General features: G+C 46.4%; 1 protein-coding gene across 1 annotated transcript; it reads left to right on the top strand.

Moving 5' to 3' along the window:
• Positions 1-84: 84 nt before the first annotated feature.
• Positions 85-12,082, top strand: Rab33b (RAB33B, member RAS oncogene family). Its single transcript, XM_052730738.1, has 3 exons — positions 85-820; positions 1,010-1,277; positions 9,433-12,082. The coding sequence occupies exons 1-3, from the start codon at positions 378-380 to the stop codon at positions 9,871-9,873; spliced, it is 1,152 nt and encodes a 383-aa protein (XP_052586698.1). The 5' UTR covers positions 85-377; the 3' UTR covers positions 9,874-12,082.
• The last annotated feature ends 6,720 nt before the right edge of the window (positions 12,083-18,802 follow it).

Consider the following 18,802-nt stretch of genomic DNA (forward strand, 5'->3'; position numbering starts at 1 on the left):
AGATTAGGAACTGTCCCAGAACTATGAGTGTTGATGGATTAGGTCTTTGTTCTCATTTGGGGGGGGGTGGAGGGGGCAGATGCTGCTGCCTAAGTGCTGGGTTCTAAGGTCTGAATGGCACTTCTATCCTGTGCTAAGGTGTGGGAGCCTGTTAAAGTCCTGGCTGTCCTGGAGCTCGCGATGTAACCCAGGCTGGCCTTGAACTCACCGAGATTCTCCTGTCTCTGCCTTTTCAGTGCTCGGATTAAAAACTAGGCTCCCTCCCCTGAGGACTCCGACTTTCCATCCTTCTGCCTCAGCTCCTGGTAGCAGGCGTTCCAGGACTGTCACGCCTAGCCGCGTTTGGATTTCCCAAGAGTCCCACAGTGATCTGCTCTATGCCATCGCGGGTATTTAAAGCAAACAAGGCTTGGGCGACAAGATCCGAGGATAACCTCAAGGGGCCATGGCGGCGCCGGGAAAGGCAAGGCCGAGCATCCTCGCACGTCCCCTGCCCACTCGGTCCCGCTCCGCAAAGGCTGGAGGAAGTGGTGAGCGCAGCCGATGCCCTGGCCCCAACTGCTCCGACCCGGCTGCCCGCACTGGCCGGTGGCCGCCACCACTGCACCGCCGCCTCTCGCGAGACAGCATCCGGGCCGCACCTCCTTCCTCTCCGCTGTCTCTCTCTCCCCGCCCCTGAGGAGCTGCGCCGCTTCCTCCAGAGCCGGGGCACATCGAACGTGGCAGGGCCGGTCCGGGGCCGGAGTGCCGCACACAGAGGTCCCCCAGGCGGACCTTCCGTGCTGCAGTCCAGCCGGGGAGCGCCGGCCGGTCTTTGCAGGTACACCGCGCCGGCGGGCCGGAGGCGGCCTGAGCGGGGCGCCACACCTGGGAGGGCAGGGGCGGGCGGGGCTCGCGCAGGCGCGCTGCGGGGCCTGCGGGCCCTGGGGAGCCGGGCGTTGTGGGGCGCCGCCGGGGAACGCTGTCGCTGAGGTGGCGCCGTTCCCGGGCCTTCTCTCCTCCGCCTCAGCTCGGAGAGAGTCGGGAGGATGGCTTCGGACATGGAGTCGTCCCTGGAGGTCAGCTTCTCGTCCAGCTGTGCGGTGTCAGGGGCGTCCGGGTGCCTGCCTCCCGCCCGCTCCCGCATCTTCAAGATCATCGTGATCGGGGACTCGAACGTGGGCAAGACGTGCCTGACTTACCGCTTCTGCGCCGGCCGCTTCCCCGACCGCACCGAGGCCACCATCGGGGTGGACTTCCGAGAGCGAGCCGTGGAGATCGATGGCGAGCGGATCAAGGTGCGCCGATGGGGGGGGGGGGGGGCGGCTGTCGCTGCGGAGGGCTGCCCCGGCTTTGCAGGTGTCTGGACCGCACCCTGGCTCGGGGCAGGAGTGTGCGCCCCGTGTGCTCCCACGCTGGTGTGGAAAGTGCGTTTGTATGTAGCAAACTTCTGAGGCAGTGTTTCCCCGCCCCCCCATCTCTAACGTGCATCAACTTTACCTGGGGCGTCTTGCTTTTCAAAAAAGCGCGTTAGGGTTTGGTAAGCTCCCATATGACGCACTTGTAACGAGCCTGTGGATCACACTTGGAGTGTCAATGGTGTAGGGGGCAGTCATTCCTCCCCCACCCCCACCCCCCCAATTGCCTGAGAGTTATGTGCTGGGAGTCTGGGGAATATGACCGAAGGAAACTCAGAAATTTCTTTAGCATAGAAAACTCAGTTATTTCTAGGAGCACTGCATAAATGCTAAGTATTGTGGAAATAAAGCCTGTTGCATTTGAGGCGGTTTCTGTATGATAACCAATTTGTTTAGAAAAAAAAATCTGTTTTCCCATTGACGCATTATATATGCGGTGGATCTTAAGTGGGTTGCCAAAATCATATCCCTTCATGCAAGCACAGACCCTCTCCCAGGTGGCTTCTGAGACGTCAGCTGCTGTAATCATAGTAGGGAAGGCCAAGACACCGGGATTGGGAGTCTGAAGGGTTGGACTCCTGGAATTGCAGAGTAAAGATTCTTCACAAGTCAGGAACGGCCTGATGCTGTGAACCTCGACACTCTATTGCAAAATCACTAGGTTTACTTAATACGATTCCTTAAAACCTGTGAAATGGGGGTGGGGGAGGCCCCCCCATGCCTTTAATCCTGGAATTCTGGGAGATAGAGGCAAGTGGGTTTCTGTGAGTTCTGTATAGTGAGTCCGAGGCTAGCTAGGGGGACTACAGTGAGACCCATCTCAAAATACACAACAGACAAATCAAAATCCCCACATGAAACCCAGAAACTACCCTGACTTCCTTCAGCAACTGCTTTTCCTTTGGTCTGTGTTGGCGGTCCTCTACCTCAGTCTACTTGGAACAGCTTTGATTTGCGCCTCCTCCCTTTCTACCCTTGAGGCACGAAGTTTCTGTTTCTTCATTCACCACACCCCACCCTGTCCTCAAAGAATTTTCACCCCCAGTAAAGATAAGGGGAAATCATCTGAGTTAGGGGACCACCTTCTCTATGCCCTTGGCTTTTCCATTTTCATTTATGTGTGTGGGTGCACATGTGTGCATAAGAGTGTGTGTGTGTGTGTGTGTGTGTGTGTGTGTGTGTGTCAGGGGTGGGGGGGTGGGGGGGGGTGGTCAGTCCAGACTAGTCCAGACTCTAGATGTTCATGTCAGCCTCCCGAAGTTGCTCTCTAGCTTATGTTTTTTAAGGCAGTGTCCCAATGAATCTGGAGCTCACTGATTCCATGAGACTATCTGACTAGCAAGCCCCGAGGATCCTCCTGTTTCTGCCTCCCTCCGGCTGGGATTGCAGGTGCTGAAGGTCAAGTGTAGCTTGGCAAGCGCTGCCAGTAGTGGTGGTTTGGGTACACTGTAGTGTAAAGTAAAGGGAGATTTATGGGCATAGGGTATACACAGTCCAGTGATGGGGTGCTTACTAGGATGCCCAAGGCCCAGTTTTTGATCCCTGACAGAAGCTGAGGAAAGAGATTTGTGTACACAACAAGAAGAGCTAGATGAGTTGGAAGGTCAACTTTTTTTTAAAGCTAAACTAGGTCAGGTGTAGACGCTGGTGGCGGTAGAAAAGATGAGGCTTCTGGTGTGTGCATGTGTAAGCATGGGGTGAGCGATTGTGGGAAGTCGCTCAGGCTTTGGAACCCAATAACTCAGGTGCAAGTGTGAGCCGATGAAAAGCTTCGCGCTGTGGTGTGGCTTAAATTTGTCTCCCAAGTCATCTGTTGGAGACTTAATTCCCAAGTTCCTAAAGTAATGAGACTTGGAGGTGAGACATTTGAGAGGTGATTGGGTCCTTTGGACTTATGAATGAGTTAATCCCTTCATAGATTAATTAGATTAATCTGTTGACTGGTTAAGGGATTAGTTCATTCATAAATTAGTGAATTAATCCCATTTATGGATTACTGGGTTATTGGGAGTGACTTGTCCACCTATAAAGCTGTGAACCAAATAAGCCTCTATTCTCTAAATTAGTCAGCCTTTGAAAGTTTTGTTATAGCAACAGAAACCAGACTGAGGTATATGGGCTGTGTGTCAGGCTTTTTGTTTTTGCTTTTCTGTGTTTTTTTAAATTATATTTATCTGTTTATTTAATTTTAAGAGTCTTTTTAAATTAAAATTTATTTTTGTTTCTTGTGCATTGGTGTTTTGCCTGTATGTATGTTTGAACTGGGTGCTGGGAATTGAACCTGGGTCCTGTAGAAGGGCAGCCAGTGCTCTTTTTGTTTGTTTGTTTCAAGACAGAGTTTCTCTGTGAAACAGCCCTCGCTGTCCTGGAACTCAATTTGTAGACTAGGCTGGCCTTGAACTCACAGAGATCGCCTGCCTCTGCCTCCTGAGTGCCGTGATTAAAGGTGTGCGCCACCAGCCACTGCTCTTAACTGCTGAGCCATCTCCATCCCTGAGACAGTCGTTCTGTGTAGCCCTGGCTGTCCTGGAACCCTCTGTGTAGACCAGGCTGGTCTTGAACTCACTGAGATCCAGCTACTTTTGCCTTTAATCCCAGCACTTGGGAGGCAGAGGTAGATAGATCTCTTGAGTTCAAGGCCAGCCTGGGCTACAGAGTGCAGTGGTTTTTAACCTGTGGGTCGAAATCCCTTTGGGGGATGTTGAACAACCCTTTCACAGGGGTCACCTAAGACTATGGGAAAACAAAGATACTTACATTGTGATTCCTAACAGTAGCAAAATTTACAGTTATGAAGTAGCAATGAAAATAATTGTATGGCTGGGGGTCACCACAACATGAAAAACTGTATTACAGGGTCGCAGCATTAGGAAGGTTGAGAGCCACTGACATAGTGAGTTCCAGGATATCCAGGACTACACAGAAACCCTGTCCTGAAAAACAAAAACACAAGACCAAAAAAAAAAAAAAAAAAAAAAAAAAGAAAAAAGAAAATCTGCGGGTATAAGGAATAGTCCCTTACCTCTAGGATCTGTTTTTAAGTCAATCATTGGCTTAAAATAAAGAATGTACTTTCTTTTCTGAAAAAAAAAAAATCACAAAGTTATGGAGCCGGGGTGGGTGTGGTGGTGTCCATCTTTAATCCTAGCACTCAGGAGGCAGAGGCAGGCAGATCTGAGTTTGAGGTCAGCCTGATCTATACAGCAAGTTCCAGGACAACCAGGGAACAGTGAGACTCTGTCTCCAACACATACACATATGCACACACTCTTCATCTTGTCAACCTGTTCAGTGCATCTGACAGGTCACCCTAGTGTCGTCTTCTGGAGAAGTGTGTTTTGGTTGCAGTAGTGGTGGTATTAGGGCTTGGATCCAAACCCTGCCTGTCAGGTGAGTGCTCTACCAAGCTACATCCCTGGCACTTAAAAATGTTTTTTATATTAGGTGTACTGGTGCAACCTGTGTGTATGTCTGTGTACCGTGTGTGTGCAGTGCCCACAGAGGCATTGGGTTCTCCTGGAACTGGAATTACAGATGGTTTTAAGCCACCGTGTGGGTGCTGGGAATCAAACTCTGGTCCTTCGGGAGAGCAGCCAGGATTCTTAACCTCTGAGCCGTCTCTCCAGCCTTGTGTGTCTTTTTTAAAAAAGGGTCTCATGTGCCCAAAGCTGACTTCAAGGGCTATATATTCAAGGATAACCTTGAATTGTGTGTGTGTGTGTGTGTGTGTGTGTGTGTGTGTGTGTGTATGCGCGCGCACTCGCGCGTGCACGCGCGCACATGTTCATTCACATGTGTAGAGGCCTGAGGTTGATGTTAGATGTCTCTCTCAATTGCTCTTTGCTCCTGTGTATTTTGAGACAGGGTCTCATCTCCCCTACCTCACCTTGAACTTGTGAACCCCCTGTCTTTACCTCCTGGATGCTGGGATTACAGGCAAGCACACATGGTTTATGCAGTGCTAGGGACTGAATCCAGGGCTGTGTGTACAATGGGCAAGCATTCTGTGGCTTAAGCTCTGTCCCCATCCCTGTGTATATTAAATCTTTGAAAACCTTTCCTCAAGCTGGGTGTGGTGGCTCATGCCTTTGTTCTCAGCACTCTGGAAGCAGAGATAGGTAGATTATGTGAGTTATAGGCCTGCCGGAGCTACATAATATGAAGTTGAGTCAGGAGGGTGGTCTCAAATTCAAGACTGGCCTGACTGCTTAGGGGATCGCAGGCCTCCTCGTCTCAGAAGGCTGAGCCAGGGGTGATAGCATCCCTCTGCTCCCAGCACTCATAGATGTGTCTGAAAAGGACTCCTCAGGCTGTTCGGCTAGCGTGGCCACGGCCACCAACCGTCTGGCAGCTTTAAAGAGCCTTCCTTTCTAATTCCAGGCCAGCCAGAGCGCCATAGTGAGAGCCTATCTAAACATACACACACAAAAGAAAGAAAACAAAACCCCAGAAGTCTGTACTTGCTAATTGATTTCTGAGTGCTATATACATAAACTTGAAAGAGGAAAATCTTGTTCACAGGATTTTGGCAGCTGAATAAAATGAGTTCCTTAAATAAAAATGCATTTGACTTTCAGATCGACTGTCCCAGTCTTAATCCATATGCTCCCCCTTGACTGTCTAGCTGGGTGCCTCTCTCAACAGTCATTTTGAGATTTAATCCTGTCTTCCATCAGGGATCAGCAGTCACTACTTAAATATGTTGGTGACTCTCTTGTTATATCGGGAGAAAAGAGAATGATGTTAATATTAACCAAGGAAAAACAACCAAGATGTCTCCTCCCCATAAATCAAATATATTAAACACAAAGAATGCTAGTATGGTGTAAGGAGTAGCAAACTGTGACAGTCCACTGCTCTACTTCCTGTTTTTGTGGGCCATGCAGTCTAAGAATGAGTTTTGTATTGTTTTCTGTGCTGGGGGTTGAACTCAGGGCTTCCTCATTACATGCTACACAAGCCAGTGCTCGCAGCACTAAGATGTACCCCCAGCCGTGTTTTTGGATGGTTGGAGAAAATAAGTATAAGAATGAGATTTCATGGTAAATGAAAATGACATGAAATTCAGACTCTACCAGGTCATCCTCATGTAATCTTTATCCTTTACTCCCTAAATCCAGCCAGCTTCCTACTGCAGTTTTCCTGTTACTCCTCTCGTCAAAATCCGAGCTGCAGTGTTTCCCTCAAGCCTCCCTCTGAGGGGATAGAGATCTGTAAAGCTCAGTGGTGGCGTACTTGTCCGGCATGGTCAGGACAATGAGTTTCATCCTTAGTACTGGGAAAAAATTCAGACCTGCCTTTGAGCTTTGATAGCAGCTCCGTTGATCTTATTTAAAAACAGCTACCACAAGCTTTCCTCCAGTGGATGCATGCTGCCCTCTTCCTTCATCTTCCCGTAGTTCAGTTGCCTTGGAATAGCCCTCCCTCCTTCCTGTATTTCCACGCAAGATTGGTTTTCAGCTTCTCTTAGAATCCCAGCCTTTCTGCTTCCTTCTGTGGAAATCCCCTTAGCCCTCCATCACACCATCATCATCTTATCGTATCATGCGTCTGCCTTCCCTGTTAGGGCAGGATCTGGTCTGGCAATCCCTGTAGTAGGGGTAGGAGCTCAGGGCCTGAGTGTTCAGTTATGCAGACAGGGCATTGGTAGGTTACCCTGGAATTCCCAAATTCAAGTGACAAAGCTAATGAAAAGGCAGGTGACAAAGAGCAAAATCCTATGTGACTTTGGACGCTGAAGCCAAAGTTTTCAGTAACTGGCTTTTGTTGATAAAAAAGTTCTCACTTTTTCAAGGCAAGGCGTGGTAATTGGAGGTGAGAACTCCAGGAGCAGAGGTCGTGAGAGTGAGACATCTTCTTCTTTTAGGATTTTAAAGAAAGCTTTCCTTTATCTTTATCTTATGTGTGTGAGTGTTTATGCACAATGTGTGTGCCTGGTGCCCACAAAGGTGCCAGAAGAGGAGGTTGGGTTCCCAGAACTGGAGTTACACACCATTGTGAGCCAACATAGAGTTGCTGTGAACCAAACCCTGGTCCTCTATAAGAGCAACAAATGCTCTTATCTGCTGAGCTGGCTCTCCAGCCTCTGAATCTTTAAGTTTAAGGACAGGGTATTGCTCAGTTGCCCAGGCTTTTCTCAGACTCTAGCTACTTCTGCCCTCGTCTTCCAAGTAACAGGATCACAGACAGCGGGGAGGAGGAGTCACGTGGTACAACTATGGACCAGAGCTCAAATACCTCATAGGCTTGGTCTTGAGCAGCTCCAGGGGAGGAGCCGCTGCTTGGGTTTTCTGAGGGTGGCGTCCGGAGAGAGGCAGAGACAGAGACAGAGAGAAAGGGAGAGGGAGAGGAGCTAAAGCCGGGCTCCCAGCTAGACAGTAGGATGTTTAACTCTGTACTGTGCTTTCCTTGTGAGGCTGTTTTCACTCTTATAAAATGCCTGTTGTCGGGCAACAAGGGGCCGAGTGAGCTGTGACACATGACGTGTTTTCAATGTTCTCCCTGTGTCCCTGTGTCTGTTCATGATTGTGTGTGCAGGCATGCGTGGAGGCTAGCATTCTTCCTCAGTGCTCTCTACCTTAGTTCTGGGGACAGAGTTCTCACTGGCGACTGAACAGTCCAGCTCGTCCGGCTGGCCTGCACACCCCAGAAATCCTCCTGTCCTCACCCCCCATTGCTGGGGCTAGAGGTGTGACGCATGCACCTGGCTGTTGTGAGTACTGGAGACAGAACTCAGGTTCTCAAATTTCAGTGTCTTAGTTAGGGTTTCTATGCCGTGAAGAGACACTATGACCACGGCAACTCTTATAAAAGAAAGCGTTTAATTGAGGTGGAGGCTTACAGTTCAGTGGGTCAGTCCATTATCATGGAGGGGAGCATGGCGGTGTGCAGGCAGACATGGTGCTGGCTATATCTTGATCAGAAGGCAACAGGAAGTGGACTGTGATGCTGGGCAGTATCCTGAGCATAGTAAACCTCAAAGTCCGTTCCTACAGTGACACACTTCCTCCAACAAGGTCATACCCACTCCAAGAAAGCCACACCACCTAATAGTGCCACTCCCAGTTAGCTAATGGGGGGCAATTACATTCAAACTACCACATACAGCAAACACTTTATCGTCTCCCCAGGCCCTCGTTTTTTCAGTCCTACAGACAGTAGCTTTCCTGGAATGCCTTCATGTTATTGGCTCAAATTCTGCCACTGGGTCCCCCTAAATACCAAGAAAATCAGAGAAATCACGATTTGTAAGTGCTTATATTTCTACTCTGAATAAAATTATACTTATATTAATTAGGAAAGAGGAAGGCTATTAAGAAAATGGAGAGGCTGGGCATGGTGATGTATGCTTCTAATCCCAGAGCTCCAGAGTTGGAGATGGGTAGATCTCTGTGAGTTTGAGACCAGCTCTGTCTACATAGAGAGTTCTAGGCCATCAGGACTACACAATAAGGCCCTATATCAAAGGGAAAAAGGAAAGAAAAAAAGGATAAAATGAAGAAATTTGAATTTAAAGAGCTGACAGATTTCAAAGTCAATACTGAGGGCTAGATGGATGGCCCAGTGGCTGGGAGTACTTGGTCCCTGCATCCTACAGAGTGTCAGTGGAGAACCGACTGCTGAGTTGACCTGACCTGCGTGGACTCATCATGGCACGTGTGCAACTATATGCATGCATGTGTGTGCATACAGGATAAGGAATGTAAAACCACTCACTTAGTACATTTGACTCAGCATTAGCCTTTCCTATCTCCAGGCTATGAATATTCTGGGTGTTTTATGTATTGTATCCTTTTCCCTCAATTTTCTTCAAAAAAATCATTTTTAAGACCTTACCTGCGCAGATTTTATAGTCATACTTAGTAGTCACGTGGTGACTGGACTAGACTGGTGAAGTCTAGACCCCACAGGTCACACAGAAAAGCCAAGCTCCCAGGTGTCGCGCTGTTAGGGAGCAGGTAGAGGTGGTTAAGTTGCTTGATATGTGTCACTGGACTGAACTTGTTGACTTTGCTTTCTGTTTCCCACGCTCCAGATCCAGTTGTGGGACACTGCAGGACAAGAACGGTTCAGGAAGAGCATGGTTCAGCACTACTACAGGAATGTGCATGCTGTCGTCTTCGTGTATGACATGACCAACATGGCCAGCTTCCACAGCCTGCCGTCTTGGATCGAGGAATGCAAACAACACTTGCTGGCAAACGACATACCTCGCATTCTGGTTGGAAATAAATGTGACTTGAGAAGCGCCATTCAGGTGCCCACAGACTTGGCACAAAAGTTTGCGGACACACACAGTATGCCTTTGTTTGAGACCTCTGCTAAAAATCCCAATGATAACGACCACGTAGAAGCTATATTTATGACATTGGCTCATAAGCTGAAGAGCCACAAGCCGTTGATGCTCAGCCAACCACCTGATAACAGAATTAGCCTGAAACCTGAAACAAAGCCTGCGGTACCGTGCTGGTGCTAGGTCACAGGTATGGCCGTTGCGGGTCTGACCGGAGGGACGCTTCTGATAAGTGTAATTAAGTCTGTAAGATTAAATCTGAAATACAATGGATCGTCCCGTTCTTGGCGTTGCTGGGCTGCCTTTTGTATTCTGCATCCTCTTGATAAGTTTGTCACCATGACAACGCAGGGAGAGGGCCCGTGTACAGCGGGATGAGCCAGGCTGTCTCTCCGGTGCGGCCCGGTGAAGGCGGCCCAAGTATCCCTGGACCATAGAAGAAATGCCGCGTAGAGCTAAAGGCAAATGACCAGCTACTAAGGTGCTTTTATTTTACCTTGGCATCTAAGCACTAAAAACTAATCATAAGAATCCAGACAGTTCTAACGGGAGTTTATTTTAGCCATGACTTTAATTGAAATATCAGATCTTTACCAAGCTGGGTCCTGGTGCCCCCTGTCCTCTCTCCTAGTCATTTGGCTGACTCAGGGCTGGATCCAGTCAGCATCCATATGGCTGAGAGCTCTGAGAGCACGCCTCCAGTTGCTGAGCCTACACGTATTCCTGTAATAGTGTTGTTGGGTCAGTTTTTCTAAATGTTTGAATTTTATGGCCACAAACTGTTCCTTGGTATGAAAAAATGAATTCAATATTGAAAAATATCTTACCTGTCCCTCAGTGGTGAAAGAAATAGTTAAAAAAAAATTTTTTTTCCCTAAATACTTTTAGTTTGAATTGAAGGCTTTGCACAAAGAAACTAGCACGTTTGCATATGAAGCTGTTTGCAGAATAGAGTGTAAGGCGTGTTTAGCCTAAGTATGCACATCCTCATTTTGACAGCTTACAGCCCTGGGCAGTTTTAAAGGAAATTATGCCAAAATAGATTTTACTTAAATATTTTCAGAATGTGGGAAATAAAGGTACTCTGACCTAGTTTCAGATTTTTGTTTCATTATTCTGAAGGTCCCAATTGGAAAATTCAGTTACAAAAGCAAAATTTTTCTATTTAATAAACTAAATGAAAGTAAAACTTTTAAGAAATGATTGTACAGTTTTAAATATTAAGGCCCAAGTTGGCTTTATTTGCATTTAGAGAGATTTTTCTTTTTCTTTTTTTAAATACGGGGTCTCACTTTATAGGCCTGACTGGCTGGGACCAAGGTGGCCTCAGACTTCCAGATATCCATCCACCTGCCTCATCCTCCAACTGCTGGGATTAAAGGCTGTGTCACCAGAACTAGCCGAATGCATTTTTCTTAATCACACTAGAATTAATGATTAAACTAACGCTGACTTGTGAACTGTTTTTCCAGGGAAACACAATGGCTGTAGTAACTGGAGGCTGTACAGGTTTTTCACAGAAGGGGGTCTCTGTTCATTGTTTTCAACATCTGTACAACTGGGGAGGAAAAGACAGGCTTTCCAAGCACAGCTATGCTTTTCTTCTTTCTGTTCTCAGTATTGTTTCCTCAGTACTATTAATTCGTTATTTTTCTTTTTAAAGTAACAGACTGTTTCTCTTTTTTGGGGTGGGGGTGGAATTTCGAAACAGGGTTTTACTGTGTAGCTTTTTTGGAGCCTGTCCTGGAACTTGCTCTGTAGACCAGGCTGACCTCGAACTCACAGAGATCCACCTTCCTCTGCCTCCCTAGTGCTGAGATTAAAGGCGTGCGCCACCACTGCCTGGCAGGCTATTTCTTTTATAAGGAGTAAATGAGCATTTTTTTTTTTTACAATTCTGTGAAAAGCATCGTTTTTTTTTTCCACTTTAGTATTTATTAATTAAAACATTTGTATCTTATTTGTAATGACTTACCACTTTAGTTTTTAATTCTTTATTTTAAAAAGATACTTATCAGGTGAGCAAGATTAGGCCTTTAGATGTATTCCAAAGTGTTTGTAAAGCACTTTATTGACTGTTGACATTACTTCCAAAATGATGGTGAGCTGACATCTAGCTATTAATTTTTTAAGCACAAATCACACATTTTGTACTTCTGTGAATTTGTTTTAACTGACATTTAATCAGAAGTATCAGATGTTTTATTAAAATCTTAATTTGAGAACACCAAAGCAAACTACTTTAGAATCTGTTGTGGTCGGCTACACATTGCTTGATTGTCTGTACTGCTCTTTCATGTTTCCTCAACAAGTTCAGTAGTTTTGCTATGAAACAGTGTCACTCTTACATTTCTCCTATGAAGTACAATAAACCATCTTTGCCACAAAGAAATGCTGTTTTGTTTCTTTTGTTTTCTGGGTTGAATATAAAATTAAAGAACATACCTCCTCCCCTGTCTGCTGTAGTTCTTAGAAAAAAAATATATATATATAGCCTGTGATTCCTTAATTTGAAAATCCCAAATCTGATATTTATTTCATCTAGAAACTTTCAGATTTTAGATCATTTTGGATTGGGAATTTTTTTGATTAGATATTCTCAACCAGTGAAGTTGATGTAGATGACCAAAAACAAGTCCAAAGTCTAAAACAAAGAATTCTCAACACTACTCAGTGCACACAGCACATGCTCTAAAAATGACTAGTTGCTGTGGATATCGCTCTGTATAAATAAAATGCTGATTGGCCAGTAGTCAGGCAGGAAGTAGAGGCGGGACAAGCAGAGGAGAGAATTGTGGGAAATGGAAGGCGGAGGAGGAGACGCCAGCCTGCCATCCAGGGAGCAGCATGTAAAGGCAACAGGTAAAGCCACAGAACACGTGGCAACATACAGATTAACAGAAATGGGCTGAGTGTAAGAGCTAGTCAGTGGTAGGCCTGAGCTAATGGCTGAACAGTTTAAATAAAATAAGCGTCTGTGTGTTTATTTGGATCTGAGTGGCTGCAGGCCCGGGTGGGACTGGAACTAACTCCAGCTCCAACTGGTGTGTTTCTAGCAGAGTAGACACAGGTACTAGAGATGGAGAAAGAAGAGTGTGTCTCAGGCACAAGATTGTAACCTGGACCCCTCTGGAGAGTGCAATATGGCTTTTAAGTGAATACTGCTTCCCGTTGGTCAGTTGCATTACCTAAGTTACTCTTGTGTTTAAATGCTGAACTACATACAGAGACAGCTGTCTTCATCAGATACTGCGTTCATCAACTGGCTATGTCCTTCAGACGTGTATACAGGTGTCTGTGGAGTCAAGACACTACCAGATCACCTGGAGCTGTAGTTAGAGGTGGTTGTGAGGCATGCAACATGGGCACTGACTGGGGACTTAATTTGGGTCTTTTAGGCCATCAATTGGCCATGGCCGTCTAGATTTGCTAGAGCTGGCACATGTTAATTCACTTGGTTTATTGAAATAATCTTGTCTATCCATTGTTTACCAAATTCCTGTTATGTGTTCCCCACTGGCAGTAGGCTGTGGAGCTACATAAACAAATAGTACTGTCTTTGAAGGGCTTAAAATGTAGGTAAGGGGATAGATGGCTTAGTGGTTAAGAGTGCATGTTCTTCCCAGGACCCCATGTTGGGTACCTCACAGCCACCTGTCACTACAGCTCCAGGTGATAGGATACCCTCTTCTGAACTACACACACACACACACACACACACACACACACACACACACTAAATAAGTGCATGAATGTCACATTAAGGAACAAATTAGACTTCCTCTTGGAATAATTTGACCAAGAGTGGGCCCAAATGTGAATCCCCCAGTTCTCTCCCTGTGTCTTCCGTCTGTACTTTGTGGTTTCTGACCTGCCTGTAGCCCATGTGTTGTGTGTCTGATCTGCCCCCATTGCCTGCCTCTGTTGCTGTGTATTGTGCCTGTCCCTAGCAAAGGGCTTTGCTCTGTATTTATTGACCAGTACAGGAAGCATAGTATGGGAAAGAAATGAGGGCTTCTTTACAGAACTCTTCAAAGAAACTACTGACCTCAACTGACCCACAATAACACTCAAAACCTCACACATCTTATCAACCTATATCACATGTTGCTTCCAACATAAGGTGGATATTCATTTTGTTTAGGGTTGCTTTCAACCTGTTGCCTGCCTTCAGTAAATGATAAACACACACACCACACTATCCTGGCTCATGGACTAGCACATAATTTTTAAGAGTAAAGCTATGCATGTAGCTTAGGTTGTAAAAGCTGATTGCATGGAAAATCCAAAGCATATTAAGATTGGTTACATTGGGCTGGATGGCTCAGAGGTTAAGAGCACTGGCTGATCTTTCAGAGGTCCCGAGTTCAATTCCCAGCAACCACATGGCAGCTCAGAACCATCTATAGTGAGATCTGGTGCTCTCTTAGAGTGTGCAGGCATACATGCAGGCAAAACACTGTGTACATAATAAATAAACAAATCTTTAAAAAAAAAGATTGGTTACATTGTTCTCTTAAAGGCAGGTTAAACAGTATGAGCACACAGTAGGACAGCAGGCAAAGCACATAGTCTTAAATGGCCTCCAGGCATAGTATTAACTTGGCTGCAAGGTCTAGCAAAAGTTCGGTCTCTCTGAAGGCAAGAGATATTTTCAGAAAGCACCTCAGCATAGGTAAGCAGGACTTCCGTCACAGTGGGATAAGTAATTGATCGGATAAGCACATACCAGAGGATAGTGTGTAGGGAGTGGAGCAGTGTTGAAGCATCACAGCGTCAAGGACGTCTGTCTGGGTGGCCTTCTGAGGTCCACTCAAGGTGTTCTCTAACTCAAGGGAAAGAAGGGGTGATGGCTCAAGGGGAGCTGGGTTCTGTATAGTGGTCTAAAGCAGGCCTGGGATGTAGACAGCAGAATGCTTACCTAATCTGCTCAAAGCCCTGGGGTAGAGTCCCAGCACCACACCCAGCAGGCATGATAGGGTATCTGGAACCCCAGCACTCTGCAGGCGGGGACAGGAGGATCAGGAGTTCAGTGTCATTGGCTACCTACTGAGTTCAAGGCCAACCTAGACTACTTGAGAGCCTGCCTAAAGAACAAAAACTAAAAAGAAGAAAAAAGAGGGAAAGCAACTCAGACAGAGTCAAACTCAGTCTGACTCGTCTCCTTGGACTTAGAGGGGAGCTGAGATTGACCTTGACTTTCTGAGCCCCACACTGAACGTTCTCCATTTTCCTGGCTCAGTAGGGAGGAAAATGTGGTCACTGACCATTTCTGATGTTGGACACTGCACCCGTCTAGACAGAGATGAACTGATTTGTCAGACCTGCGTTGAAGTTTCTAGGATGGACTGTTGAATGGCCTGGTCAGTCAGGTGTTCGCCCAAGGCCATCATCTTAAAATGAATAAATAAATAAACAAATGAGGCAGTGTTCACATCTCAGGAGAGAAGGAATTTGAGGTAAGGGAGTAAAAAGAAGGAGCTGTGACAGCCTCACAAAACCATTTGAGCCTTACCGTAAGTGGGTAACAAATGAGACCATTTAGCAGGGTAGCGACATCATCACACTTATGCTGGGAATTCTGCGGCCGTGAAGAGTATGTGGAAATGAGGTCATGGTGACAATCGACTTACTGTAATACCCTAGAAGACAGAGCTCTAACTGAGATGCTGGCCGAATGCTCTGTCCGCCTAGAACCCCAGTGCTAGGAAGGTGCAGGCAGGACGATCAGAATTTAAAGGTCATCCTTGCCTACACAGTGAGTTTGATTCAGCCTGGGTTAAGATTCTATCTCAAAACTGAATGGGTGAATGAATGGATTAATAAAAATCTAAACAGTTGATAGTGCTGTGTCGTGGTATGGTACTTGCCTAGGATGCTTGAGGCCCTAGGTTCAATACCCTGTGCCTCAACACAATAAATACATTAAAAAAAAAAAAAAAAACAGAAGGGCTTAGAGGATTTGGGGTAGCTTTCATAATCATTAGGTAGATCCAGGAAAGTAGATGTGGTAAATACAGGAACAGCAGCATCCAAGAGAATCTTCACCTGAGTCCCCTGTCACTTCTGCTCTCCTCAGCACCTGTGATATCCAGGACCTGCCATCAACATGTCTCCAGAAGTGTTGTGAAGTCCTAAAGCCTCCAACATTGTGCTGCCCACAAGGTCCATTCTCCTGTTACCACATCCCTGCACCCCCTCACCATTGGCCCATAATTTACTGAATATCATGAGGCACAGACTAGCAGACAGCTACACATCTATCTGTGTAGAGAAAAATCTCTTTTTTCATATTTGAAGTTATTATTTTACTTAGTTGTTGAGTGCTGAGGGCAGGAGCCCATGCCTTGGCCATGCTAGATAGACTTTCGGCTTCACCGCCCTGGCCAGCATGCATGCAAACATATTTACATGGCTCTGTCCACGTCTCTAGTTCTCATCTAAACGTGTCAATATTTGTCAAGCCAGACATATTTTGCTAAGGAGTCACACACGTCTCAGCCCAGTGCATAAGACCTAAGAGACCACAGACCTGAGCTGATGGTCCTGTGTTTCCTGTCTGCCTAGCTCTGGGCCTTGCTTGTGCAGTTTCTAATCTCATTTTAAAAGTTTTGTTATTTCTGGGTGTGCAGATATGTGTGCTAAGGAGCAGTGTGGTGGTCAGAGGACAGCCTTGTGGAGTCAGTCCAAGCTTTCCCCTTGCACATTTGTGAGTTCCGGGGACGGGAATTAGGCTGCCATATTTGCGCAGCACACCCGCTGACCCATACCACTATCCCTGGCCTCAGGGCTCCTCGTTTTATTTTTTTTAATTTTTTAATGATAGGGTCTCACTAGGTAGCTCAGGTGGATCCACCTGCCTCTGCCTCCCAAGTGCTGTGATCAAAGGCATGCTCCATCACAGCCAACATCTTATTTTAGAAAAGAGACTGACTGACAGCAACCATTTGGGTTACTGTGACAATGAAATGACTTACTATATATGCCATATCTATTGCTGCCTGGCAAATTTCCTTGACGCTTAGTTGATAAAACCGTTATGTACTATCCCTCAGTTGTGCTGGGTGAGCAAGCTGTTCAGCTCGGCTCTTCCAGTTTGGGTGTCCAGGACACAGTTGTCATCGGAAGGGTAGTCGGGAAAGGCTGGACATCTGGGATGGCGCAGTCGGCTCTCAAGGCTGGTTCTCCCTGTCATTTGTACCCTCTCCACATGGCAGCTTCAAGTCAGGAGGACTTCCTGTACTGTAGTTGGAAACCTCCAGGGGAAAGGTTCAAGGTAAATCTGCATGGTTCTATGGCCACTTCTAACTAGGTACAAATGTCTCTCTGAACAGCAGTTAAAACAGCCGCCTCAGGCTTATGTGGATAAACTCTATCTGGAAAGGGAGGCTAGGCATAAAGTGTGGCTTTTAAAATTTCCACACGGGGACTGTGAGTAGTGAGGCTCACAGTGGCCTCGTCTGTGCCACGCTACAACCAATTAGAACCCTTGTGAAGTGGAAAGCTGTGCCATGCATTTGCAGAGAATGCACTTTACCAAGGAATAGGTTACCTTAATGGTTCTTTTTCTTTTCTTTTCTTCCCCCTGAGACAGGGTTTCTCTGTGTAGCTTTGGAGCCTGTCCTGGACTAGCTCTGTAGACCAGGCTGGCCACGAACTTCCAGAGATCCGCCTGCCTCTGCCTCCCGAGTGCTGGGATTAAAGGTGTGCACCACCACTGCTCTGCTTCTTAATGGTTCTTTTGGCTTATTTTTCTTTCTTTTTTTTAAAAAAATTGTTTTTGAAGTTACCATCTGAAATAATGGTTTCATTATGATACTTTCTTATGTACACCGCTCTTATTCACAGCCCCTGCTACCCCCTTTCTGGTCTACCAGTTGTCCCCTATGTCCCTTTGTCACGTGTCTTCCATGGTCTATACATATTCTCTCTCTCTCTCTCTCTCTCTCTCTCTCTCTCTCTCTCTCTCTCTCTCTCTCTCTCCTTTTCCTGCCAGCACCCTTAAGGTTCATCTGGGCCCCTTTTTGGTTTCCTGACCCACGTGTATTTCAATGTACACACACATACACACACACACACACACACACACACACACACACACACACACACACAGAGTTTTAAATCAAGGCTCCTCATGTGAGAGAAGACATGAGGTATTTGTCTTTCTGAGTCTGACTTATTTATTTGTTTGATTATTTATTTATTTAATTTAATTTTTTTTGGGGGGGGTTTCGAGACAGGGTTTCTCTGTGTAGCTTTTGAGCCTGTCCTGGATCTCACTTTGTGGACCAGGCTGGACTTGAACTCACAAAGATTCACCTGGCTCTGCCTCCTGAGTGCTGGGATTAAAGGTGTGAGCCACCACCGCCTGGCTTAATTATTTATTTATTTTGTTTTTTTTCAAGACAGGGTTTCTCTATGTAACAGTCCTGGCTGCCCTGGAACTCGCTTTGTAGACCAGGCTGGCCTCAAACTCACTGAAATCCACCTGTCTCTGCCTCCCAAGTGCTGGGATTAAAGGCATGTGCCACCACTGCCTGGCTAGTTTGGCTTATTGCACTCAGTGTAATATTCCTAGTTCCATACATTGTCCTATAAATGTCATTTCATTAAAAAAAATAAAGATCTATGTATGTATGTGGGTGTTTTGCCTGCATGTGTGTCTGTGCACCATGTGTGTGCCTGATGACAGAGAAGGCTGGGAGAGGGTGTTGAACCCCCTGAAACTGAAGTACATGTGAGCTGCCACATGGGTTCTGGGAATTGAACCTGGGTCCTCTGGAAGAGCAGCCAGTGCTCTTAACTGCTGAGCCATCTCTAAAGCACCTCATTCTTCTTTTAAAAATACATATTATATCCTCCCTACCATTTTCCCCTTCCAACTTCATGTCTTCTCTTTTTGTGAGCCAGCATGTGAGTGTTGGGAGCTGAACTTGGGTCCTCTGAAAGAGCAAAGTACTCCTAACTGCTGAACCATCTCTCCAGTTCCTGTGTCATCTTTTTTTTTTTTTTTTTTTTTTTTTGGTTTTTCGAGACAGGGTTTCTCTGTGTAGCTTTGCGCCTCTCCTGGAACTCACTTGGTAGCCCAGGCTGGCCTCGAACTCACAGAGAT

Source organism: Peromyscus californicus, unplaced genomic scaffold (genome assembly GCF_007827085.1).
Source record: "Peromyscus californicus insignis strain IS unplaced genomic scaffold, ASM782708v3 Scaffold_9__1_contigs__length_137607984, whole genome shotgun sequence".
NCBI lineage: Eukaryota > Metazoa > Chordata > Mammalia > Rodentia > Cricetidae > Peromyscus > Peromyscus californicus.